The sequence below is a fragment of the Microtus oregoni genome, unplaced genomic scaffold (assembly GCF_018167655.1).
Source record: "Microtus oregoni isolate MIOR12 unplaced genomic scaffold, Mior012 000036F_ref0000092, whole genome shotgun sequence".
Classification (NCBI taxonomy): Eukaryota; Metazoa; Chordata; class Mammalia; order Rodentia; family Cricetidae; genus Microtus; species Microtus oregoni.
The window spans coordinates 5,790,276-5,816,162 of record NW_024543095.1 but is presented as its reverse complement, the minus strand read 5'-3'; the positions used below and the strand labels follow the sequence as shown (position 1 = coordinate 5,816,162).

At 47.7% G+C, this 25,887-nt stretch overlaps 2 protein-coding genes, 1 long non-coding RNA gene and 1 pseudogene across 3 annotated transcripts; all 4 read left to right on the top strand.

Annotated features, from left to right (window-relative positions):
* Positions 1 to 3,808: 3,808 nt before the first annotated feature.
* On the top strand, positions 3,809 to 6,014 carry LOC121432826 (fibronectin type III domain-containing protein 4-like). Its single transcript, XM_041630968.1, has 5 exons — positions 3,809 to 3,932; positions 4,401 to 4,550; positions 4,709 to 4,915; positions 5,336 to 5,425; positions 5,717 to 6,014. The coding sequence occupies exons 1-5, from the start codon at positions 3,809 to 3,811 to the stop codon at positions 5,899 to 5,901; spliced, it is 756 nt and encodes a 251-aa protein (XP_041486902.1). The 3' UTR covers positions 5,902 to 6,014.
* Positions 6,015 to 8,423: 2,409 nt separating this feature from the next.
* Positions 8,424 to 14,646, top strand: LOC121432872. Its single transcript, XR_005972244.1, has 5 exons — positions 8,424 to 8,544; positions 13,489 to 13,633; positions 13,816 to 13,928; positions 14,282 to 14,333; positions 14,569 to 14,646. It is a non-coding gene; the product is annotated as an uncharacterized LOC121432872 (long non-coding RNA).
* LOC121432870 lies at positions 10,740 to 11,172 on the top strand (annotated as a pseudogene).
* A 422-nt stretch (positions 14,647 to 15,068) lies between the features above and the next one.
* On the top strand, positions 15,069 to 23,916 carry LOC121432825 (intraflagellar transport protein 172 homolog). Its single transcript, XM_041630967.1, has 7 exons — positions 15,069 to 15,090; positions 16,121 to 16,301; positions 17,306 to 17,429; positions 19,159 to 19,320; positions 19,630 to 19,683; positions 23,140 to 23,252; positions 23,900 to 23,916. Exons 1-6 carry the CDS (start codon positions 15,069 to 15,071, stop codon positions 23,146 to 23,148), a joined length of 552 nt encoding a protein of 183 aa, XP_041486901.1. The 3' UTR covers positions 23,149 to 23,252; positions 23,900 to 23,916.
* Positions 23,917 to 25,887: the final 1,971 nt, after the last annotated feature.

Sequence of the window (25,887 nt, the reverse complement as noted above, 5' to 3'; positions counted from 1 at the left end):
AAAAGAATGGGCTGGGGTAAAAGGGTGGTTCCTCGTCAAACCCAGCTTCATAACTTTTAACCATAGGTAATCTCATGAATTCTGAACTCCAGAGTTCAGCCCCTAATCTAGGGTCTGACAAAAATTTGTCCATTATGTTTATCCGCCTCCGTTAGGAAGTCGGGGACTTTCTTCAGTAGCACTGCTGAGAACAGTTTCTTATCCACTGGTATGACTAAAAGTTCTTTAAGGTCTTCTGTCCTCCTCCAATTTAAGACAATCGTGCAGGCGCTGGTTACTTCCCACTGTTTTATTTGGGAATGGGGGTGGGAGGTGCCATGTTGACTCCTCAGTGGATATATGCTTCTTCACTGTTAATTCAACTCTAAATGGTCGCTCATCTTAATCAGCCAGCCATCTTCATCACGAGATCTGTTGATGAGCCCTGGATGTGGAGTACTTCACTGACTTCAGTCACCTCTCATGACCGGAGAGTGGAGCTCATTGGCAGCCTTCACCCTCTCAAAGCTCCAATCTCAGCTCTTTTTTTTTTTTTTTTTTTTTTTTTTTTTTTTGGTCCCACTTTGAGGCAGACTACAGTAAACATCTCACAGAGTTTTTTGTGCAGAATCGCTGACTCCCACGGTTCCAATACCATTCTTCTTTAATATGAATTCATGTTTTGGGGATTTATGCACTGACAGCACAGCGGATTCAGTGAGCCTCACTCCAACAGCCGACAAGGTTGCTATGAGCAGGAAGCCAGGGAGCCTCCACACTGTGATGACTCTTTTCCAAGTCCATCCTCTTTTGCAGCAGCACTACCTAGAGAAAGAGAAAGCTCTGGGAGCAAGGACTAGGACCAGGCATGGCCCCTGCAGCCTGACACCTGAAGTGGGAAGTGCTATTCCAGACCCAGGAGGCTGCTCAGGCTAGCAGTTCCCCACAGGAAAAGCTGGGCTGTCGTGGCTCACACCTTTAGTCCCAGCACTTGGGAGGCAGAGGTAGGTGAATCTCTTCAAGGACACCATGGTCTATAAGAACTAGAAATAAGCACTTGGGTAGCACGAGGGGGGTGTTGTCAGGAGAAAGCCAATGCTTCTTTTTAATTAGCGGGTTCTAATTTTTTTTTACTGATAAGTAATTCTTACCTCATCCCTCTTCTCAGAACCCATATTTCCCTTACACTGCTGAATGAAACAGGCAAGCATAGGTGACAGTTTAGCAACCTGGAACTCCACTTGGTATGGGCTATGCACACACCCCTCTGCTAAAAATAAACTTGGTATCCTGAGACATTTACCCACTCATACAAGTACACTCTCCTCTCCAGATAATGCACCTATCCTTCACTGAGCTGCATGCACACCCTCTGTGAGCAACAGAATAAGTTTCTGCTCCCCATAACAATCATCAGACATAGACAGATTCTATTCAAAAGTATTCTCAGTATCTTAGCACTATGCCTGAACTAGTTTAGGGTTCAAGCACAATAAAGTAAACTTTGTCTTCAAAGTGAACTTATAGGGAAATCCCCTATTGGCCATCTTATGCATATTCATAATTGGGCTTGAATATGATTAAAATCAAATAATATGGATGGGCCATGCACACTAGAGGAATGGTTATATAACAATCTGTCAATCAGAGTAGAGACCCACACAAACAATCACCCTTAGTATCCAACTCTTCCTCCTCTTGAACCCTATAAAAGAAGTTCCAAAGAGTAACTGGAGCCTTTAAGGACCTTCATTCCCATGGCTCATTGTCAATCATGACAGTATATCTGTCCCTTTCTGATCTGTCCCATGAGTTTGCCTTGAATAAAGTTTTTCTTTGCAAATCTAAGTAAGCCCTTATTTCAGTCTGTTGAATAAGAGACCAAGAACTTGGAAACACCTGGCCCAGACTGCAGCCACCACTAACAAAGCCAGGGTTACAAATGTATTGCAGCATTCCTAACTCCCGTCATGTTCCTTAATAAAGCTTGCATTTAACACTGGCATGGTGGCACACACCTTTAGGCCTAGCACATGGGAGGCAGAGGCAGGTAGTCTTCTGTGAGTTCAAAGTTGGCCTGGTCTTCATAGTGAGTTCCAAGACAACCAGAACTATGAAGAGAGAGTCAAAAATTGAAAACAAAAGAAGGAAAATAATAATAAAATAATCATTTTTTAAAAGTTTGCAAGCCGGATATGATGCTACCTTTCCATAATGTCAGCACATGGGAAGTGGAAGCAAGAAGATCAGGCATTCAAGCCTGGACTACATAATGAATGAGGCCAGCCTGTGCTACATGGGGTCCTGACCAAAAAAAAAAATGTTTGCAATTATCTGTGGCAGTGCTTTCAAAGCCCCAAACTGAAAACAATCCAAATGTACCCCCATGGCTGAATAAATAACTGTGATAGACCCATCCAATGGAATAGTGAAATGTTGTTCAGTCATGTTTCGAAGCATCAGACATGTTGCAGAGGACAACTTCCAGGAGGCAGTGCTCTCCTCCCACCATGTGGGTCCCAGACACTGAACTCGGGGGTTTTCAGTCTCGCCAGCAGGCACCTTTGCCCACTGACCTATCTTTCTGGTCCTTGATGATACTTTATTAAAAAAAATTATCTATGTAAATACATATGTGTCTGTGTGAGTATCTGCCAAGTGTATCCTGGAGCTAATCACAACCAAAGGGGGTGTTGTTTCTCCTGGAGTCACAGGCTATGAGCTGCCCTGTGTAGGAACTCAATTCAGGTCCTCTGGAAATGCTTTTGACCACTGGACCATCTCACCTACACCTTGATAATGTGTTTTCAGCTGGTTCAAAAATAGCACATCTTAAAAGTGGGAGATAGGGGCATTAAATTGGACACCACATCTCTTACCTTAATGTCACATTAATGTTGGACTGCATAAATGACCAGATAGCTTATCAACTGGGTATGAAAATAATGTGGATGGAAGTTTCTGTCCCGCCTGGTCTCACAGCTGTTCAGTGCCAAATAAACACAAAGAGGCTTATATTAATTATAAACAGTTTGGCCTATTAGATCAAGTTTATTATTAACTAGTTTTTTTTTTTTTTTTTGGTTTTTCGAGACAGGGTTTCTCTGTGGCTTTGGAGCCTATCCTGGAACTAGCTCTGTAGACCAGGCTGGTCTTGAACTCCCAGAGATCCGCCTGCCTCTGCCTCCCGAGTGCTGGAATTAAAGGCGTGAGCCACCATCGCCCAGCCTATTAACTAGTTCTAACAACTTAAATTAACCCTTATTTCTTATCATCTATGTTTGGACATGTGACTTGTACCTTTTCTCAGTAAGGCATTCTCATCTTGCTTCCTCTGCATCTGGCTGATGACTGTATCTGCCTTTCCCCTTCCCAGAATTCTCCTAGTCTGGTTGCCCCACCTATACTTCCTGCCTGGCCACTGGCCCATCAGCATCTTATTAAACTAATACGAGTGACAAATCTTTACAGTATACAAGAGCATTATCCCACAGCAGGGAGGATGAAGGAATAGGGGCCCAGCAGGCCGCCATTGGGAGGGTCATGGGAGGAGCCCAGAGAGAACAAGGCTGGCGGGTAGGTAATGGGGGGGGGGGGGGGGGCGGGTAGGATGACGGCGACGAGAACCGTAGCGGGGCGGGCCCGCGCGTCCCAGCCGGGCTGCAGCGGAGTGCGCGGGGCCAGCTCTGCAGAAAGCGGCGACTGGCTGGCCCGGACGGTCACATCCCGCTGCAGGGGACCAGCCTCGGCCGCCGCACTGTCCTCTGCACCGGGGACACAGGCCAGCTGCCAGGCCTAGCCGGCAACGCCCTCTGCTCCGAGACAGACTATGCGTGGCCCTCGGGAAAGCTGGGGGCCCCGCAGACTCGCGGCCCGCGGCCACTCCGCCTCTGCCCTCTCTGCCCGCAGCTCGGCCGGCGCTGCTCGCCTAGGCGGGCCCGCGTCGGGATGGGGTAGGGCCAGCGCCAGTCCGGCGATGGGCCGCCCCCTGGGCACCGAACAACCCCCCGAGGCCTGACCGACCACGAGGACCCGGCAGGTGGGTGTGGGCTGACCCGACTGCACGGGTGGGGGCTGGGGTGGGCACCAGGGTTATGCGGAGGAGGGAAAGGCGCGGGGAAAATGGGCTATGGGCCATGGGAAGCCTGGGAGAGCTCCTGCATCCCGCTTGTGTTCTGGGCAGCTCCTGACCCCCACTACTCCTGCCTCTTCCAGGATCCCCGCCTGGATGTTAAGCTTAAGCGGATGCCTCCTGGCCCCTCGGCAAACTCAGTGGAAACCATGGCTTCTTTGATGCCTCTTTCCCCATATCTGAGTCCCACTGTCTTCCTGCTGGTCAGCTGTGACCTGGGCTTTGTGTGAGCAGGTGAGTGAAGAGGACGCCAGCAGTGGGGGTCCGTCAGAGCCAGTGTGGAAGTGAAACCTCTTAACCTGTCAACACCCTGGCACCCCCAGACCGACATCCCTCTCCTGTGAATGTGACGGTCACTCATCTCAGAGCCAACTCGGCCACTGTGTCCTGGGACGTCCCAGAAGGCAACATCGTCATTGGCTACTCCATTTCCCAGCAAGTACCAATCACCCTGTTTCCCCAACCTGTGCCCTTGGGTCTCTGAACACCCCTGCACATTACTCCTTTGGAGTGCTTGGATGTTACAGAATCCCGAGTTAAGCCTCATGGTCAGGGACCGGGGCTAGGTTGTTCTCCTTTCTCTACATCTTCTTGCAGCGACAGAAAGGCCCTTTGGGCAGCGTGTAATCAGGGAGGTAAACTTCACCACTAGGGCCTGTGCTCTTTGGGGCCTGGCTGAAGACAGTGACTACACCGTGCAGGTCAGGAGCATCGGCCTCCGGGGAGAGAGTCCTCCTGGGCCCCGTGTGCACGTCCGTACTCTCAAGGGTTCTGACAGGCTGCCCTGCAACAGCTCCAGCCCAGGTGAGAGCCTGTGTTAGAAGAGTCTCCAGCTTTTGAACCGAGTTTTAACCTCTCATTGACTTGCTTAACGCTAACAGCATTCTAGCTCAGATGAATAGAAAGATGATATAATTTGTTCTACTGCCAGGGACAGAAAGCAAAACAGGTGGGCAGGGGACCAGCTACAGAGACACTGCTAATGAATCCTTGGGGGGGGGGGGCTTCCTGCATCCTTTCACCCAAGCTCACATCACACCTGCCACGCCTGCATGAGCAATTTCTGTGATCACCCACTGGTATCTAAACATTGCCCACCATGGGCTTCTTCCTGAGAAGGGCGATGATGGGTCCCGCTGACTCTAACCCCCAGCATCCCCCTTCTGTACATAACAGAGCTGTCCAGTGGGTCCTCTGTAACCCAGAGGATGGTTCTCTCCTTAGGAGACATCACAGTGGAGGGTCTGGATGGAGAGCGGCCATTGCAGACCGGGGAAGTGGTCATCATCGTGATGGTGTTGCTCATGTGGGCTGGTGAGTACCGGATGGGGAGCCAGGGCCTTGGGTCCATGATAGTGGGAAGTGGTGAAGGTTACCCGTCGGGAGAAAAAGGAGAGAAAGGAGTGGGGGGGGGGAATGGCTGGTGGAGGGAGGTAATCAGGACAAGTTTGGGGAGAAAGAGAGAAGGCTATTGCAAGGCCAGGGTTGACGGTTGTATGGGCCCCAGGGATTCCAGGATTTTCTAGAACTCATGCGGCTGTTACAGCCTCAAGGCTGTGAATGAGAGGTCAAGGTCAAGGCTCAGATGGTATTGTTGTGTTTCAGCTGTGATCGGGCTATTCTGCCGTCAGTATGACATCATCAAGGACAACGACTCCAACAACAACCCCAAGGAGAAGGGGAAGGGTCCTGAACAGACTTCTCAGGGAAGGCCATTGGGGACAAGACAGGTGACGTGGGGACCAGTGAGTGTGAGAAGGATGATCTGGGTGCCCAGGAGTATTCAGTGAAAAGCAGAATAGGCAGCAAAGGGGGGTGGGGCAGGAATGGGATGTCTGGGATGAAGGAGTCCAGAAGGCGGGAGCAGCACCTTTACCTGTCTGAAATTTCAGATTTGGGTAATCTTCTCTCATAGAAAAAGTCTCCTTCTATCAACACATCGACGTTTGAGTGAACTGAGTGACTGAAGAACCAGAACCAGAAGAGAGATGCACTGATAATGGGGGTTGGGGTCGGGGAAGCTAAGTTGGTGATCTCTCTGAGACTCCCACAAGGCTGTGCACTCCCAGAATCCCAGGCTGGTACCCATTCTCTTTCCACTATGAGCAGGGCCAGAAGGTAGGTCTGTTAGAATCTGTACCCCTGGACCTGGGAGTGGATATCAAATGAACATCTCCTATCCCCCAGGTCCAGGGGAGTCATTTATTCGACCCTATCCCAATAGGTCCCAAATGGGGCCCCATCTCACCTGCATCAGGACCATTGGCATCCACTAGCTGCCCCTACAGCTTGCCTCTGGGCCTCAGAGAGGGCTGTTTCTGTCTGTATTGCCCTCTTCCACGGAGGAAGAGGAAGCAAGCATCTGGGCCTCGAGCAGATGCCACACTGCACTACTCCAATGTCTTCCACGGAGCCTCAGGTGCTCCCCCCTCACCTGGCAGCCCCTCCCACTGCTGGTGATCTCACCCCTGGGACATTTTTCCAATAAAGGTTCTTGGACAAACCGGAACTTACTGTATGGTCTGCTGAAGACATCTCTACACCTTCTCAGCTCTCCAAGGGCCCCTCACGCCACCACCAACTTAAAGGAACAGACCCATTATAGGATGTTTGTGTCCGTGTTTTCGTCTAAGACGGGTGGAGAAAAGACAAGGAAAGGGTACAGAAGCTAGAAGCCTCCTTTCTTTGGCTTTGTTGAAATGTGGGGGAGGGGTGCAACGAGAAGACACAGAAGTTTTTGCACCAATGGAAACCAGGCCATGTCACCATAAAAGGGCCAGTAGATTTTCTTTCTTTTATCTTTGTAAAGGATACCAGGCAAATGCTCTACCACTAGGTTACATAACCGACCCCCTCCCCATTCTTTCAACTCCACCATTACCTCTGGGAAAATGGTCAGAAGGACTGAGCAGGGTCATAGGGGGGCTAGACAAAGAGCAGCTATCACGGATGTGTCCCTTGGTGCCATGTATCCTCACCCTGTGCACACCAGTGCCTCCTCTCCGTTTTCTCTTTCATCTATGTCTCTGTTCGTTTAACGTTAATAATTGTAATCCATAAAGGCATTTATATTTATACTCTGTAACATATCCAGAGCATTCTAGAAATAAAACAAAGGGGTTTGGGTGCCCCTATAGAAAAAAATTATAATCTGGGTTCTGGGACCTATTTGTGTTATCTGTGAAAAATGGGAACTGCCCTCTACTTGTTATTAATTTTTCAAGAGGGAGGTAGTGGTGGGGAGAGAAATATTCGTTGCCATTGGCAACCACTGTGCATGCAAGGTTTTGGGACCCAGCTTCGGTCTGGAGATCATATGCTATGCTTTTGGGGGGGCAGGTATAGGACTTGCCAACCTGGGACCGTTTAGAGAGAGAAGGCCTTCTTTTCTGAATTTCAGTCAATCTGTCTGATACACTGCAAAAAATTAGAACAAAAATTCTTGAGAGCATTCCAATCAAACAAAATAAAGACAATAGTATCTTTTCTTAGTCAAGCCCCAACCCCAGGTGTCACGCAGCTCTAAGCTAGGAGGCCAGCCCAGCTCTGTCCACTGCACTGACCCATAAAGACATCTGGATTTCGGCAAGCAGCCTTGAACTCACCGTTTACCCAATGACCAAACAGGGTGCCTTGCCTTTCCCTAGCCAGTGCTACCAAACCCCGATCATTTCCTGAGACCGTGTTACAGGTTAGAGAAGCTGAACAAAGAGACAACGAGTTGAGAAGACTTGAATCGTCTCACGGGAATTAAAAGGTTATCAGCTCTGGGTTGAATCCCGGTTCCACCGTTTATTAGCTGTTTCAACTTTGGCGTGTGACCCCCTCCTGTTGTGTAAAATGGGACTGTACCTCTGCCCACTTCAAACAGGTATATCCTTGAGCATTCACTGGTCCCTATCAGTATTGAGTGACCTCGCGCAAGTCACAGAACTTTTGGCGGGGAAAGCGGAGGCTGCAGTTCTGCGAGCTGGCTTTCGCTCTCGTAGCACCTGCCTTGCGCTTCTCCAGAGTTAAAGCAACTGAAGCGCACTTGGCCGGTTACAGCAATCAGAAAAGCTGGGGTTAAAGAGATATAGGATCTAGGGGCGGGGCTGGGGAGGGTGGGGACAGACGAAGACTTGGGTGGGGCTTTGCGTTGAGTTTGCATGCAAGTACGGGATTGGTCGAGGATAGACTTCGACGACCTCCTCTTATGTGCCCACCCTAGGATTCACTGCGCTTGCGCACGGCCCGTTTGCCCGGTCACGAACCCACTACGTGACCTTATGACTTGTGAGTGTCGCACTCACATTGCCTGTGCGTCAGTGGCTGGCGCCTTTGCTGCTTGGCGGGTTGTCCAGGTAACCGCGGGAGTTGTCTCGGTCAGCGAGCATCCGAGACCTGTGTGCGTCATGCTGTTGAAGCACCTGAGGACCCTGCTGAGCCCTCAGGTGAGGAATCGCTTGACTCCCATTCCCCGGCTACCGGGCGTTCCAAAAGAAAAAAAAAGTGGGGTAACAGAAGTTTATAATGTTGAGCGCCTGCTGTGTGCAGAAGATTGTGAAAGATCTTTCAGTAGGCGACGTGAATTGCTAAAGACCGCAAACTTTGATGGCACCGCATACAGCATTTGAGTGCCAGGCCCCAAGCTCTAGGGGTCGAGTTATGTCACAGGCTATGAGGGAGAGGCGCATATCTAGACAACGAGCATAAATCTACACCGGATGAAATAAGCGCAAGGCTGACGCTTCATTTGAATTGTGAAAGTGTGTCTCAGATTCAGAAGCGGCTGGGCTCTAGGAGAGGAGCCCAAAAACATGAAGGATAGGTTTGGGAGTGAAGGGATCCGAGTTCAGGTTTAGCACTGAGTTGACCAAATGGTATCTCTGGCTTTAACCCTCATCATACGTGGCCTTTCTGTCATTAACTTCGTCATTTGGGAAAGAAAAGCCATAGTGAGAGCAACTCCAAGAACCTTAGGAGAGAGTTAAGTGAAGTTCAACACACACACACACACACACACACACACACACTATAAACAGGGTTTGGTGGCGCCAAAGGCCGAAAATCCTAGCAATTGGGAAGTGAAGACAAGAGGGTCAGGAGTGCATTCTTGGCTGTATAGACAATTCAAGGCCAGCCTGGGCTGCATGAGACTATCTTGAAAAAAGAAAAGAAAAATTGGGCCAGTGAGATGGTTCAGTGGATAAAGGCACTTACCACTAAGCCTGACTCCCTGAGTGAGCCCTGAGACCCACACACGGGAAGGAATGAGTCAATTCATGCAAGTTGTTCTCTGACCGCCACACAGGCACCGTCCCACCACTCACAATCAATAAATGTAAGGAGAAATTCTTTTAGCTTTCTTTTTTTTTTATTTATTCTTTGTGTCTTTCACATCATGCATCCCGATCTCACCCATTTCCCGTTCCCTTGCATCCAGCCTCTGCCCCTGCAACCTCCCCCCCCACACACACAAATAAAATTTAAGATAAAAAAGGATAAACAGAAAAAAGGACGAAAGGGGAAATCTCATCAGGGAAGCTGCAGTGTGGCACAGAGAGTCACACGGTATACTCCTTTGTCCATACATCTTTACATGTGTGGGTTCATCGCAGAGAATCATTGGTCTACACTACCAACACTGGGGCCTCACCGGGACTCTTCCTGGACCTCCTGTTGCTGCCTTGTGTCGTGGAGGTGTAAGGGACAAATGGAAAGGGCATTATGAACTGGACAGCTGTATGAAGAATGATAGACCACAGGGAAGGACATGGAAATGGAGAGGACAGGCTAACAACACAAATAAGGCTGGCTGTAAGGGAGACGGCTCTTCATCAGCACGAGCTCTCCGGCATCCACTTGAAAGCTAGGCACACCTGTAATCGCAGTGCTGGGGAGGCAGAGGCAAGGGGGTCCCTAGAGCTCGCTGGCCAGATTCATGAGCCCCAGGTTCAGTGAGAGGAGAGACCCTGTCTCAAAAGAACAAGGTGAAGAGCAATTGAGGAAGACCCTTGATTTTGACCTCTGGCCTCTGCATGCACACCCAAACAGGCACATTGGCCCCCAACATATAAAAAGAATATGCTACTTGCAGAGGATGTTGCTGAGTACTAGAGCATGTGCTTGGCATGCGTGAGCCTCTGCATGCGTCCCGAGTACTACAAAAAGAAATCTGTTACCTGATCATGGTGCTGCCTGCCTGTAATTGCAGAATTTGGGAGGCTTGCTGTGTGCTCAAAGCCAGCCTGACTACAGAGCCAAGACCTCCTTTTAAAACATAAGAATAATGTGTGACTTTTAGAGTTTCCTGGAGAAGTAGGGTGTAGTCCTACCTCAACTAGATATGCCGTGCTTTGTTGCCGCCCATGGGAGGCCCGCCCGTCTCTGAATAGAAATAGAAGAGGAGTGGATTGTGTGTGTGGGGGGGGTGAATGGAAGGATAGTGAGGAGGGAAAAGTGCAATCAGGATGCAAAATAAATAAATTTAATTAATTAAAAAAAAAGAATAGCCAGGTATGGTGTCTGCAAAACGAGATAGAGGACTACATAGAGAGACCCTGTCTCAATAATAATAAGAAGAATGGCAACAGTAAATAAAAGTATATGGCAGAGCTCTTTCTCTCGGGCCCGTGGCATCGGCAAGATGAGCAAGTGTCGTGGTCTCCATACTGCCAGGAAGCTCCGCAGCCACCACCGGGACCAGAAGTGGCATGAAAAACAATACATGAAAGCCCACTTGGGCACAGCCCTGAAGGCCAATCCTTTTGGAGGTGCCTCTCATGCCAAGAGAATCGTGCTGGAAAAAGTAGGAGTTGAAGCCAAGCAGCCAAATTCTGCTATCTAGAAGTGTGTCAGGGTGCAGCTCATCAAGAACAGCAAGAAGATCACAGCTTTCGTCCCCAATGATGGTTGCTTGAACTTCATTGAGGAAAACGATGAAGTTCTGGTTGCTGGATTTGGTAGAAAGGGTCATGCTGTAGGTGATATTCCTTGGAGTCTACTTTAAGGTTGTTAAAGTAGCCAACATGTCCCTTTTGGCCCTGTACAAAGGCAAGAAGGAAAGACCAAGATCCTAAATTTTGACAGTGGAAGCACAGTAATAAATTTTCCTATTCTGAAAAAAAAAGTATATGGCAGAATTAAGTCATTAATACATATGCCACAACAGCATAAAGACAGAGTTATAGCTTGTGGAATCAAACATACATGGATTCAAATATTGCATCTGTCATCTAAAAACTGTATGTGTGACTGAGCAGCTTTCTTAATTTTCAGTGCCTCAATTTCCCCATATGTAAAATGGGAATCATAATAGCTTCTGCCTCAGAGATACGAGGTGAGGTACCGACTGCGTGTCAAGCAGTTATGAAAATGCCTGTTCTACTTTCCATTCCACTCAACCCCCAGGCAGTCCAGTCAGGCACGTATTGCAGAGAAACGCGTCCCCATCGATTGTGGGTCTTGGGGATGTTTGCACTGTGTAAGGAGAGCAGAAGTCGGTTAGAAGAAAGGAAAGCTGAAGGGATCGAGCCCTCACTCGGTGGTAGAACAATAAAAAGTTGTACTCCTTGCTCAGTAAACTGGTACTGTTATCTGTCACTTCAAAATACCCTAATGGAAAAATTGGAAATAGAACCGTTTGGTCTCTAAAAAAAGACGATGTCATGGTGCAGCTGGACCAGATGCCCAGGATGGACAGCCTTGAAGGAGGATGAGCAGCCAAAGCTGATGAGGCGCCTGCACCCCCTTCTAGCTGATGGTAGTGAATGGTTGGCTCATGACCATGGTGGTGGTGCCGCTATTTTCTGGTTGTAGTTTGAGGATTTGGGGGCAGTGATTTCCCTGCTGGCTCTGGACGTATTTGGGTTAGGTGTAGAAAGTAAAGGAGTTGTAAGTCAGACCTCTAGTAGCCCAAGTGGTGAATCCAACATTTGGCGTAGGAGCCAAATTTCATCTCAGGAGCCTGAGAGGACAGCTGGCGAGGGACACGCAGAGTAATTCACTGTGTGGTGATCACGTATTTTCTTTTTTGGTTTTTCTTTTTTAAGTCAGGGTCTCATATAGCTCAGGCTGACTTCAAACTCGCTGTGTAATTGTGGAGGACTTTGAATGTCTGACCGTCCTGCCTTCCCCTCCCAGGTGTTGAGATTGCAGGCGTGTGCCGTCTTTCCTGCCATTCCCATATTCCTTTTATTTCTTTGCTTACTCTTGTGCAGTGTGAAGGCTCACACCTGGGGACTGATGAATGCCAGACAAGCGCCCCATTATCTGGGCTGTACCCGTTTTTGCAGTGGTCACTTTCACCACGAACCTTTAGTGGACAGTTAACAGGGGAAAGTGACATTGTTTATCCCAAGTCTCAATTCTAATTCTGTTGCTCCTTGTTTCCAAACTTACACTGTCTCTGTATTCCTGCCCAATAAATCCAAATCATTAGTGGCCTCCAGAGGCCCTTCCTGAGCTAGCCCAGTCTATGCTTCCTGAGCTAGCCCAGTCTACGCTTCCTGAGCTAGCCCAGTCTATGCTTCCTGCCCTGCCTCCTCTCTTGTTGGCAGTCTCAGCTTCCTTAAATTGCTGGTCCTTGGCCAGAGCTTGACTTTATTCATGCTACTCATTACATCTGAAGTAATTTACCATTCGATGGCATTCCTTCTTCAAAGTTTAATCTTGATCATTTAAGCATAAAATTGTCTTGGGCTTCTCTAAATTATTACTACACTCAGAACCTATTTTTCTTATGGGACATTTCCAATTTCTCAGCGTCCAATTAGAACCTAGGGTAGGATCTGTGCTTTGCTCTTTGTCTCTCTGTCGTCTTCCAGCCAAGTGTCTTTGACAGTAAAGTACTGGAAAACATTAATTGAATGAGTAGCTATAAAGGCTAAAATTTATCAGATTAATTGATTTTTTTTTTCAGTCGCAGACCTGAAAGATGAAGGAACAAGGAGGCCATTGCTTTTGGAACAGTTGATGCGTTACATTTGTATCATGAGTCTCAGAAAAACACATTAGGGGAAAAGGAGATGTGGCCTGGTAGTACAGTGTTTGCTTGTCTCGAGTGAAGCCCTGAGTCCTGTCCCTGGCATGGTATAAACTAGACAGGGTGGTGTACGCCTGGAATCCTAGCACTCAGGAGGTAGAGACAGGAGGATCAGAAGTTCAAGTCATCCCTACCGTACAGTGAATCTGAGGTCCGTCTAGGCCACGTGAGGCCCTGGAGACTATTATTCTTACAGTTCAGGTATCCGAGCAATTTGTCTCATTTTGTTTAGTTTTGAGAGAAAACCTGTGACGTAGATGTAGAACAAAGGCACACGAAGACTGATGGACCTGGAGACGCTCTGTACTCTGGAGACCAGCGCTGTGTTTACAGTACCCCTTTGCCTCTGCAGGATGGAGCTGCGAAGGTGACTTGTATGGCCTGGTCCCAGAACAACGCTAAATATGCTGTCTGCACAGTGGACCGAGTGGTATTGCTGTAAGATGAGCATGGGGAGCAGGAGAGACAAGTTCTCCACCAAGCCAGCTGACATGAAGGTAAAGAGGACTCGCATGTGCTCCAACACGTTATCTGAGAAAGCTGTGTGATCTGCCTTCTAGCCATAGACATTGGCAATGGTCTACTCTATTTCTCGCTATAAACTTTCTGGTCTTTTGGGAAATGTGTGTGTTTTCTTTTCTCCTTCATTTCTACTCATTATCTTTGTTTTTACTCCTAGTATGGCAGGAAGAGCTACATGGTAAAGGGCATGACTTTCTCTCCTGATTCCACTAAAATTGCCATTGGACAGACTGACAACATCATCTATGCCTACAAGATTGGAGAAGATTGGTGAGGACAGGATGGGGGCTAGGCGGGTTGTGGCCACTAAAGAAGAGTTGGGCATGGGAAATACCTCGCTGGGATAACGATGACATCAGGCATGGAAGGCAGGGACTCTCTAGAGCCTGATTCTATTGTGTCCACCTCTGCCTGCCCCACCTGTCCTGCAGTCCCATCCCTGGAGGGATGAGTGTAAGCCAGCAGAAGGTCCCGAGAGCCAGTGATATGCTGTGTCATTGGCATAGCTCCAGGGCTCCTTGGGGACCCACTCACTTCTCCATCAGACCTCCCACAGAGGGCCATGTTGGGCAGTTCATTGGGAAGTGATTTTTAAGGTTGCTTCCTTGCCTTTTGTCTGACAGGGGTGACAGAAGGTCATCTGTAACAAGTTCATCCAGACAGTAAAGTTCAGAGGTGAGCCGCACCTGCTTCCCTCCTTGTAAATGTAACAGGAGTTGCCTTTTTCAATGTCTGACCCCGACTTGACCTGCTAAAGGATGGTGTTGTCACCTGCTTGAGAGCCTTGTTGTGTCCGCTACCTGCCTTTTCCCCCTGGAGAGGACTAGAATGACGGTGTGTGGTGGGTGGCGGTTGTTCTGAGTGTGCCAGTCCACACAGGCGGGTCACCCTTTCACCCCTTCTCATACAGAGTGCAGTCACCTGTCTACAGTGGCCTGCAGAGTACATTATTGTCTTCGGACTGGCTGAAGGCAAGGTAACGGAGGAGAGGGAGACACAGGTGAGGTATTGGGGGGGATAGTGTCCTGGGGTGCCGGGCAATATGGTTCATCTTTCCCCTGGAGCTCAAGTGCGTACTTGAGAAAAATGCATGAGGACTAATTTTGTCATTTGGCATTTTTACTTCTGTTTCTCCGTGCCTGGCTGACACTGTAAGTAGCCTAGCCAGACTTGTTTGGTTTTCAGGTTCGATAAGCAAACACTAAAACTAACAAGTCGTCTACCATTTATGGGACGGACTCGTATGTGGTGGCGCTGACAACCAAGTGAGTAACAGAAGTAGACTGGGACTGTCAGGACAAAGCTGCATTTGATGGAAAGGGGACTGTCACGGGGCGGAAGTCCCTCCCTCTGTGCCCACCTCTCTGCCTCTGCCCTTCAGTTGCTCTGGGAAAGGCATCCTCTCAGGTCATGCAGACGGCACCATCGTCAGGTATTTGTTCGATGATGAAGGCTCCGGAGGGTCACAGGTATGAAGGGCGCACACTCACTCTGGGGTGGGGTGGACATTCCAGGAGCCCTCCCGGGGAAGCTGCAGGTTTAAGCACCATGACTGGAAAAGGGCAAACTTGGAGAGAAGCGTTTGGTGCCATCACGGAGACTGGTGTTCAGGAGGCTAGAACTCACTATTTATAGGGAGGAGTGGGCGGAAGGGACCTTGAAAGAAGGGAAATAAAGACTATAAGGGGGACAAAAAGTGAAAATTATTTCCATTTATGTAAATACATACATATACACAAATGTATGTATGTGTGTATATATATATATATACATGTTTATGTAATGTATATACATCCAAATGCATAGGAGAAAGAAGTTAACAGCCCATCAAGATACCTCAGCAGGTAAAGGTGCCCAGTGCCAAACCTGACAGGACCCTTGCCATGCAAGGACAGAAGTGACTTCCGCAAGTCATCCTCTGCCCTTCGACCATGTGTGCACATATGCAAATGTGCACACAAAAACACACACAAATAAATAAGATGTTAAAGAATTAACTATTTTTTTGGAAAAAGAAAAGATAGACATACAGGGAAACTTTGCTGTTTTTCTCTGTATAATTTAGTACTGTGGAATAGTTTACATTGTGAGTTACCCACATAATTCAATTTAGCCCTTCTTGAAGCCATGTACTCTCTTGGACCTAGACAGTGTTGGTTACTGTGTGTCGTCTCTCTTTGGGTGGCTTTACTAGTACGTACCAGAGGTCTCAACACACCACTGTGAGTACACGGCCCGTGTACACATGGCATGCGTGTGCTCATGATACAGAGACAGGCTGTGAAGCCTTCAGAATTCGGGCGTGTTGATGTGGGAAATGCTGGCAGGAAGGCTCTCTTTCTCTCCGGGGTGGGATGGTCAGGAGTGTGTGGAACAGCTGCTAGCCTAGCATTCGCAACGAACAATTGAAATATTCTGTCTGTCCCAGGGGAAGTTGGTTAACCACCCATGCCCACCGTAAGCCTTGGCTTGGGCAACCAACAGCATCGTGGCAGCAGGCTGTGATCGGAGGATTGTGGCCTATGGAAAGGAAGGCCACGTGCTACAGACTTTTGACTACAGCCGTAATCCTCAGGAGCGTGAATTCACCACAGCTGCAGCAAGTCCTGGAGGCCAGTCTGTCGTGCTAGGAAGCTACGACAGGTAGGTCCCCCGGCCAGTTGCATCTTTTTTTTTTTTTTTTTTTTTTTGATTTTCGAGACAGGGTTTCTCCGTAGCTTTTGGTCCCTGTCCTAGAACTAGCTCTTGTAGACCAGGCTGGCTTCAAACTCACAGAGATCCGCCTGCCTCTGCCTCCTGAGTGCTGGGATTAAAGGCGTGCACCACCATCGCCCGGCCCAGTTGCATCTTCTACCTTTCTCTGTGAGCTCTGCCCTAGCCAAGTTCTGAACTGCAGCGGGAACCTGGACAGAAGCAATGTCTGTTGAAAGGGATTCTCAGATTGTCGTCTGCTTCAGGATGCACTGTGCCTACTCAGCCTGGACTCCACAGCAGAGGCCATCCCGTTCCCCATATCCCCCTGCCTTGTCCCCACTATGTCATTGTGTTCTAGTTTGAGAGGAAGACTAAGTAGCCGTCTTCATCGCCAGTGCCTGCACTGGCATGGTCTTTAATGTAGCCGCCATTTGGTGAATGAATAAAGAAACAGCCAAGCAGCTAGGGTCAGGTCTCTTTGTCTGTCTGTCTTTATGTCCTTCCAATCTCACATGTCTCCTTAGGTTCCGTCCTTCTTTGACTCCTACACTCTGTTTCTTCCTCTTCCCTCTCCTGGCCGTCCGTTTGTCTCACTTGTCCTGCTGTCCTGGTGTCTCTTCTTCTGGCTTTTGTGTTGTTGTTGGTTTTTGAGACAGGGTCTCATTCTGTGGCCCCAGCTAGCCTGTAACTCACTGGGTAGACCAGGCTGGCCTCCAACTTACAGTGATCCTCCTGCCTCTGCCTCTCTCCTGTTGGCATTACAGGCGTGTACCACCACACCTGGCATCCATCTTCTACCTGCTCCTTTCACCCCTACTCCCTAAACTCCCCGCACCTTTTCCCCTCCCGTTGGGCTGCCTCGCTGGTCTGCCCTTTTGCGTTTGCTTCCCTTTCTGGTAGAGTGAGATACTTCCCTATCAGTTCTGGTCTATTTTCACTCTTTACCTTTCTAGACTGCGGGTGTTCAACTGGAGTCCTCGAAGAAGCATCTGGGAAGAGGCCAAGCCCAAGGAGATTGCCAACTTATACACCATCACAGCCTTGGCGTGGAAGCGGGACGGCTCCCGGCTCTGTGCGGTGTGTTGTAGGAGCCCCTTTCTGTACTGGCGATTGTCTCCAAACTACAGTAAAATAGAAACTACTCCCTATGCCAAGGGAGTCGCTCTACTCTGACACAAGAGAACTCCAGCTGCCTTGTGACTTCAACCTAAAAAAAATCTACTGTTAAAGGCAGGAAAGGGAAACTCACACTTTCCAGGAGGCCTTGAGGGACACGCTTGTCCAGGACAGCCTGATTTCCCCTCATTGTCCAACCCACATGTGATCCCTGTAAGTCCTGGGATTGCCACTTTTTTTTTCTGATATGTTCAGAACCTGCCCACCCTTTTGCTGGCCACTTCTGTCTAGATTGTGACACTGAGGTCTGAGGTCTTGGGGTATATCCAGATACCGTCCTTGGCCAGCGCGCCGTGCATCGCCTTCCATGCTGTCCCCCTCTCTCTCAGGGCACCCTCTGTGGTGGGGTGGAACAGTTTGACTGCTGCCTCCGAAGGAGTATTTACAAGAATAAGTTTGAGCTGACGTATGTGGGACCCAGCCAGGTGAGCAGCTGATGACCTAGCATGCTGAGACCTCTCGTGGCTCATCTGTCCTTGTAACATTTCCCCCACCTGCTGGCCACAGCCACAGTGTCAAATTTAACCTTCCTCCCTGTGGCAGAGCTATCGTAGGGAACTGAATGTGTCAGGGCAACTTCTGGCAACCCTCCTGCTACGTAGTTGTTCTAACCCATCGCAAGCAAAGGTTTCACACCTGGCTCAAGAGATACAGGGATTGGTGCCTGTATCTCCCCAGTGTGAAGCTGTTCTCAGCGCCGCCCACTAGAGTTGTGGACGTGTATGATCACTGGCGAACTGTAGTGCGCAGGACTCTGTTGTCCCAGAGGCACGCGTCTCACTCTCCCACTTCCCTTCCCTCGCTCTTATTACCAGTTTGTTCCTGGATCTTTCCAGTCTCTCCAGAAATGTTTATCCTTTCTCTGCTGTGTTAGATCTGTTAAGGGCTGAGAGTACAAAGGTAATTTATCTGTAAGACATCGCACAAGGGCCAGAGACACGGCTCTTACTATTCTTACAGAGAACACAAGTTCAGTTCCCAGCACCATGTTAGTGTCTCACAATCACTGGGTCTTCAGCCTTGGGGATCAACACCCTCTTCCGACATCCGGCACCTGCACTCACCTTTGTGCACACCCACACATGTAATTCAAATTCTTTGTAAAAAAGACATTGTGCTCTGGTATGTGGCCAGTGAGCTTGAGGCCAGCCTGGTCTATATAGCAAATTCCAGGCCAACCAGGGCTACATGTCTCAAAAAAGAAAACAAGTAGAAGAGGAAGAAAAAGAAAGAAAATCTTAGCATTTAGGAGGATGGGCAGTTGGAGGTCATCTTAGGCACATGATGATATAATAACGATAATAATAGGTTCATAATTATATAACAGTAACGATGATATAGTATTCTGTCTTCATTGGTAAAGAGCTTTGTACTAAGAAGTGCGGGAACAAAGTGAGTGATTAGTGTTACCGAGTAGAGCTCTCAGAATCGAATGGCCATGGACAGCCCAGGCCATGGGGAAGTATTTCCTAGGTAGCAAACCCCTGTGTGGGTGCAAGTGTTGTCCTTAGCAACAGCATCCCAGGCCGAGGGAGAAACAAGGTATCCTGGAGTTGCGTGAGGGATCAGAGCACCTTCACTCTTCTCCTGCTCTGGGAAAGCCTGATGGGTTGGACTGGTCCCTTCCCAGGTGATAGTGAAGAACCTGTCTTCAGGGACCAGGGTGGTGCTCAAGTCCCACTATGGCTATGAGGTAGAAGAGGTGAAGATCCTGGGGAAGGAACGGTACTTGGTGGCTCACACATCGGACACACTGCTGCTCGGAGACTTGAACACCAATCACCTCAGTGAGGTAGGAACCGAGAGAGGAATGGTGGGTAATGGGATGTCTTGGCTTGCTAATTCTGAAGGTGTGGGCCCTAAGAAGTAAGATTCCCCATAGGATACCATTCTGATATTATTTCCTGGAATATAAACTTCCACAGTCAGACTGGTTTCTCTTGGAAATATGAGGATCAGGGCAAGAGTCTGATACAGAGCACCTTTTGTGTAACTTCAAAACCTCCTTGAATACCATCTCTCTTCCTTGCCACTGACATCCTCCAGCCTTGTCTTGGGTGATTGTCTACATTGTCTATGATGTTTTCTCCTCACTTTGCAGATAGCCTGGCAGGGATCTGGTGGCAATGAGAAATATTTCTTTGAAAATGAGAATGTGAGTAGCCGCGATTCCCTGCTAAATTTAGGGATTTTCCTGTTTAGACATCATCTAATCCTAGACTCTTTAGAACTGGAAAGACTGTATTTTTTTATATTTATGTTATTAATAACCCTTATTATTAGTAACTAGTAACAATAGAAATGTAATTTGCATTTCACAATCTCCGCTTTATGATTTCTGTCACCAAATGTTCCAAGCATGGAAGGAAGAACTAAGACTAGCTTAGGATCGTGCAGAAGGTGTAGAGACGAGCATGCCACATAGTATGTCTATAAGGATGGGACTGGCGTCAGCTACCCTGTCCATACTTACTGCTCTGTGAGCTTACCAAAGTTACTTCGTCTTTCTTAGTGTCTTAACCCACACAGTGAACGAAGACAGCACCTATGTCAGAGGGAAGCACTCATCCTTCCCTGCCACATAATCGTTAATAAAGTCCAGCTGCTGAGAGTCATGACCTATTGTTAATACTTGCTTATCCACGCCTAGTGCTGTTAAGTCAGAACTTTTTGTTGCATTTATATTAATTTTTTACCTCATCTCTTACTCATGAGCATTTAGAGTGGTTTTTTGTTTGTTTTTTGTTTGTTTGGGGGGGGGTTCATTGTTTGATTTGGTTTTATTTTATTTTATTTGAGACAGGGTTTCTCTGTGTAACCCAGGCTGACCTGGAACTCACTCTGTAGCCCAGGCTGGCCTCGAAATCAGAGAGATCCACCTGCATCTGCCTCCCATGTGCTGGGACGAAAGATGTGTGCTGCCACAGCCTGCTGAGTATTAATTTTTTAAAGGTTTATTTTAGTTGAATGGCTATTTTGCCTGCATGTATGGCTGTGCGCCATGTGCGTTCCTTATGCCTTTGGAGGCCAAAAGAGGGCAGTGGGATCCCTGGAACTTGGTGGGTGTGAGCTGCCTTGTGGGTGCTGGGGATTGAACCTGGGTCCTCTGGAAGAACAGTCAGTACTTTTAACCACTGAACCATTTCTTCAACCCCTAGTTGTTTGGGGGGTTTGTTGTTTGGTGTGGTTTTAATCACATTACTGCTACTTGCTGAGGTCCATGCTTAGAGCAGAATTGCTGAATCATAGGAGCAGCTGTGCCTTCAGCCTGACTAAGTGTCTCCCATTGCTCTCCAAAGAGGACGATCAATGTCCGTTCCTCTCCCAGTCAGAGTTCCTATTCTTCCACATCCTCTCCAGGACTTGAAATGCATGGTGTGTGTGCAATGCCATTTCACTTACTTATTGTTCACTTGGATTTGTCTTCTGTGACTTCCAGTTTCTCATCCCTTATGCATTGTGAAAGTCAAGTGGCCTCTTTGTTAGAGATGTGAAATTCTGTATATAACCTCTGATGGTTACTTACATTGTAGTTTTTTTCTCAGTATGTGTGGCTTGAGTTTTCTCTCTTTTAGGTATCTTTAGTATTGAGACATTTAAAATTTTATTGTAGTTATTTATGTAATGGAACCGGTTGGGGGAAGCATTATGCCATGGCACTCAAGTAGAAGTCAAAAGACAACCTGAGAAGCCGGGCAGTGGTGACACACACCTTTAATCCCAGAACTCAGGAGGCAGAGGCAGGTGGATCTCTGTGAATTCAAGACCAGCCTGGTCTACAGAGCAAGTTCCAAAGGTACACAGAGAGACTCTGTCTTGAAAAAAAAAAGACACTCTGAGGCGGTAGATCCCTCCTTTCCACTGTGTGGGTCTAGAGGATCAGACTCAGGCCCTGTAGCACACACCTTTAAGTATTAATTGAAGGGCCAATGGGATGACTCAGCCTCTAAAGATACTGGTCCAAGCCTGATGACTCAGCTTTAGTCCCTCAGGAGAAGACCAACTCCTGCAAGTTGTCTTCTGACGTCCACGTGTGCTCCTTACAAAATAGAAACAAAGAACTAAAAATGTAATTAACAAATTCTTAGTTTAAAAAATTGAGTCTAGGGATGTAGTTGAGTGGCAGAGTGCAGGGGAGCCCTGTGTTCAATCACCAGTGCTGCCAAAATAATAGTAATAGTAATTGCTGGTTTTTGAGGTCTCATTTAAAAACTTTTCCCCATATTCCCTCCTATATTTTAACATTCTTAAGTTTTGCTTTCCATCTGGAATTTATTTTTGTATGTGATGTGGGTAGGGTTTTAACTTTATTTTTTTTATCTGTGTAACCATTTACCGAAAGCCCACTAATTTGTTATACCATCCCTGTCATAAGTCAAGCTTTCGTATACATATGGGCCTCTTCTTAAGATAGTTTCCTATTTCATGAATATTACATTTCACATCTGAGCTCAGAAACGCAGGTATCTGCACTGGGAATGATATGTAGGCCAGGAGGCCTAATTCTCGTGGCGGTGATAACTCAGACCTCAGACCCGTCCATTCGCTCACGCCATGAATTTTACATATTTTTCAATATGTGTAAAATGATAGTTGGTTCTCTGAGTCACCGGTCCCTTTTAATGTAATTTATATATAATTTCAGGGTCCCTATGTGGTCCTGGAGGCTCTAGCAGACTTGGCTTGGTTTGGCTTTGGTTGCTGTGTTGTTTTTCAGTGTTTGAAGGCAGGGTCTCATGTTGCCCTGACTGGCTTTGAATTTCTGGTCCTCTTGTCTCAGACCACTGGGTACTGGGATTGTAGTCAGTATGATATGAGTCACCATGTCTACTGTCCATAATTTCTGTCTCCAGGTTATCAGTCTGTCTGCCGGCTGGTCCCATTGGTTATGCTCCTGCCTCAGCCTTTTTGCCTTGTGCTTGAGCTCTGGGTGTGAGCCACTGAGCTTCACTGAGTGAGCTCTCCTCAGGGCTTCCTTCTTCGTCGCCTCACTTGTGCATCCACTGCTCTGGTGACTCCGCGCAGCCAGGGTGACATCACCAGGTCATTTCATTCCTCAGCTCTCTCTGGTACTCAGTAACACGGTCACCCTCTTTCACTGTCTTTTCAAGACAGGGTCAAACGAGGCAGCTGGAACTGGCCTACATAGAAGGGCCTGGCCTCAAACCCCCACTCTTTCTGAGGGCTGGGTTATAGCAGTATACCACCATTTCTCCATGAGATCTTCTATCTAGTTGCCTATAAAGCCAAGTAAAACATTTATAATTCTAGACAAGTTTATTGACAGTATTTCTCTGTGTGGCCTTAGCTGTTCCTGACTGTGCTTGAACTCTCTCAGTAAACCGGGCTGGCCTCAAACTCACAGAGATCCACCTGCCTCTGCCTCCTGCATCTTGGGATTAAAGGTGTGTGCCACCACACTTAGCAAGACCCAGTTTTTTAAGCATCTTAGAAAAATCGTGCAATATTGGTCATTTGTGGTCCCCATTGATACCTCTGGACTGATAAAATGTTCCTAAATCCCAACATGATTATAAAGCCAGCATTCTAGAGACCAAATGCAGCCCTCTACATGGTGGGGTTCGCTCTTCTTACCCTGTCTTCTTTGCAGTGGATCTGATTGGCAGCTACAACATTGGTACTATCAGTCACGAGAGCCGTGTGGATTGGCTGGAACTTAATGAGACTGGGCACAAGCTTCTCTTCAGGGATCGGAAACTTCGTGTGAGAGGGGTTACTAGGGTTTTAGGCCTGGGCTGGTCCACAAGCTGTTACCTGGGACTGTGGGGGTAATGCAGGACATAAGTTCTTGGTTCCATATGCCATTAGCATAGCAAAGTGGACGAAGGATAGTCTATACGCTGTCAGAACCTGACCTAGGGACCCTGACAGAGACTGTTTACAGGCTGCATCCTCGTGAAGCTGCTTCCCCTCCTCAGGTCCAGCTGCCCTTTGCCCCATGCCACTGCCGCAGTGTGCTTCAGCCACACTTAGCTGAAGGCATGGACACTGACTCGAGCAGTCTCTTGTCAGGGTGGCATCTCCAAAGAGGTTCGCTTTTCTTGTGATGCTTCATTCCAGTGAGAGCCTCACTGCAGACTGTCAGCTCACTTAGTTTGTTTGTAGCCCTACCTGCTAATCTGGCCCAGGGTTACTCTCCTGTCTGACCTTCACCTGACTATAGCTTGAATTAGATCGTGGTTGTTTGGTCATCTCATACTTGACCAGTCAGGATATACCAACTTAGCACAAACTCCAAGGGCTGGCAACTCAACACATAACTGACTGGTGGATCATTTCACTGTGGGGGAAAGGGACAGAACCAAATGTCATCAGTGCACGCCTCCTAATTGTGCTGTCTCCCTCTCCAGTTGCATCTATATGATATTGAAAGCTGCTCCAAGACAATGATCCTCAACTTCTGCTCCTACGTGCAGTGGGTTCCCGGGAGCGATGTGCTGGTAGCCCAGAACCGAAACAGCTTGTGTGTGTGGTACAACATTGAGGCACCCGAGAGAGTCACCATGTCCTCTATCAGGGTACGTTGGTGCCAGGAGGCCCAGGTGTGTCGCTCTAACTCATTAGCGCTCCAAGGAGAAGTATGTGGAGACCGTGTGGTGTTCTCAACCCACCACCCACAATCGCTATGATAAAACTGGCAAGCCAAACTTTTACCCCCTCCCCATACTGGCATGGCCTCCAGAATTATCCTTGCTTGCGTTTCCTGACCTTGTGTTGCATTCCTAGAGATGAGGCCACATTCCAGTGGCCCTGGGACTATATAAAGTCACCATATGGCATTCTTTGCAGTCTAGAAGACAGACCCCAGTAGGAGGGATGGTTCCATGCCATCATCCTTGTCCTTTTTCTTGGCCATTCAAAATCCCTCCTTTTTCAAATTACACATAAAACACTCTTTACTGTCCCATCGCAACACCACACCACACACACACACCACACACCACACACACACCACACACCACACATACACACCATACAACAATACACCACACACCACACACCACACACCACATACCACACATACACACCATACAATACATACACCACACACACACACCACACATCCCACACACACACATACACACACACCACACACTTACCACACACTCATATGCAAGCCCTTGAAGGCTCTCAAGTTAGCCACCATGTAACTTTCTCTCTCCCCACAAATAATATAGGACTTTGCAAGGCTTTGGCTTTGGTTACCTCTCTTTTTTCTTTGTTGAACAATATTTTCATTCTAACCTTTAAATTTTTAAATTACATTTATTTATTTTGTGTGTGTATGCATCTATGGAGGCCAGAGGACAACTTGTGGGAGTCTGCTCTTCCCACCATGCGGGTCCCAGGAGTGAATGCAGGCCAACAGGCGCCTCTACCTGTCGACCTTCTCTCTGGTTCTTAGTGCTAATCTTCGTTGTTGCTGCTGCTGCTGTGCTGGAATCAAACCCAGGCTTCAAACACACTGCACAAGCATTTACCACTGCGCTTCCAGGAGTAGTAAAGGGTTCCTTTAGTTTTGATGGGTTTTTGTTTTGTTTTTCTTTCTTTTTTTTGTGTGGGGTTTTTTGTTGTTGTTTTGGTTTGGTTTGGTTTGGTTTTTTGAGGGATTTTTTTTTAAAAATTTATTTATTTAATTTTTTAAGAGAGAAAACAATCTTTTTTTCATTTTACATGCCAATCCCAGTTCCCACTCCCTCTCCTCCCTCCCATTCCCCTGCTTTTACCTCCTAAGTACTTGAGTGCTGGGATTAAAGATCTGGGCCGCCATGCCTTGCTATAAGATTTTTTTTTAACTCCCAAAATGGGCATCATTCATATTCAATGTCTCATTCTTTCTCTCCTCTCCTTCCTCCCTGAATGACCTGGAACTGGAACTTGTAACCCAGGCTGGCCTCCATGAGTGCTGGTATCACAAACACGGGCCACCACACATGATTTATGACACTATTACCTTATATGGACAGAACTTAGATTTCCCCACTACCATATTTCTTCCTACTTTTGCTTCTTGCAGTTTTGGTCTCCCCTCAGGAATTAATTTTCTGCCTGGAGAATATCACTTAGAAATCCCTTTGGTGAGGGTCTCTTTAGTGTAAGATTATACTCTCTCAGGTTTTGATGATCTGAAAGTAGCTTTGTTTAGCTTTTGTTCTAAAAACCCTTTGGGACTAAGTACCCAACTTCAAACTGACAGCTAACTTTTCTTAGCTTTTTGTAACATGTTATCCCAATAGATAACATGTGTTGTGCACATGTGTGCAATGCCTGCTGAGGCCAGAAGAGGGCATCAGACTCCTCAGAGCTGGAGGTACCGGCCACTTGCTGTGAGTGCCCG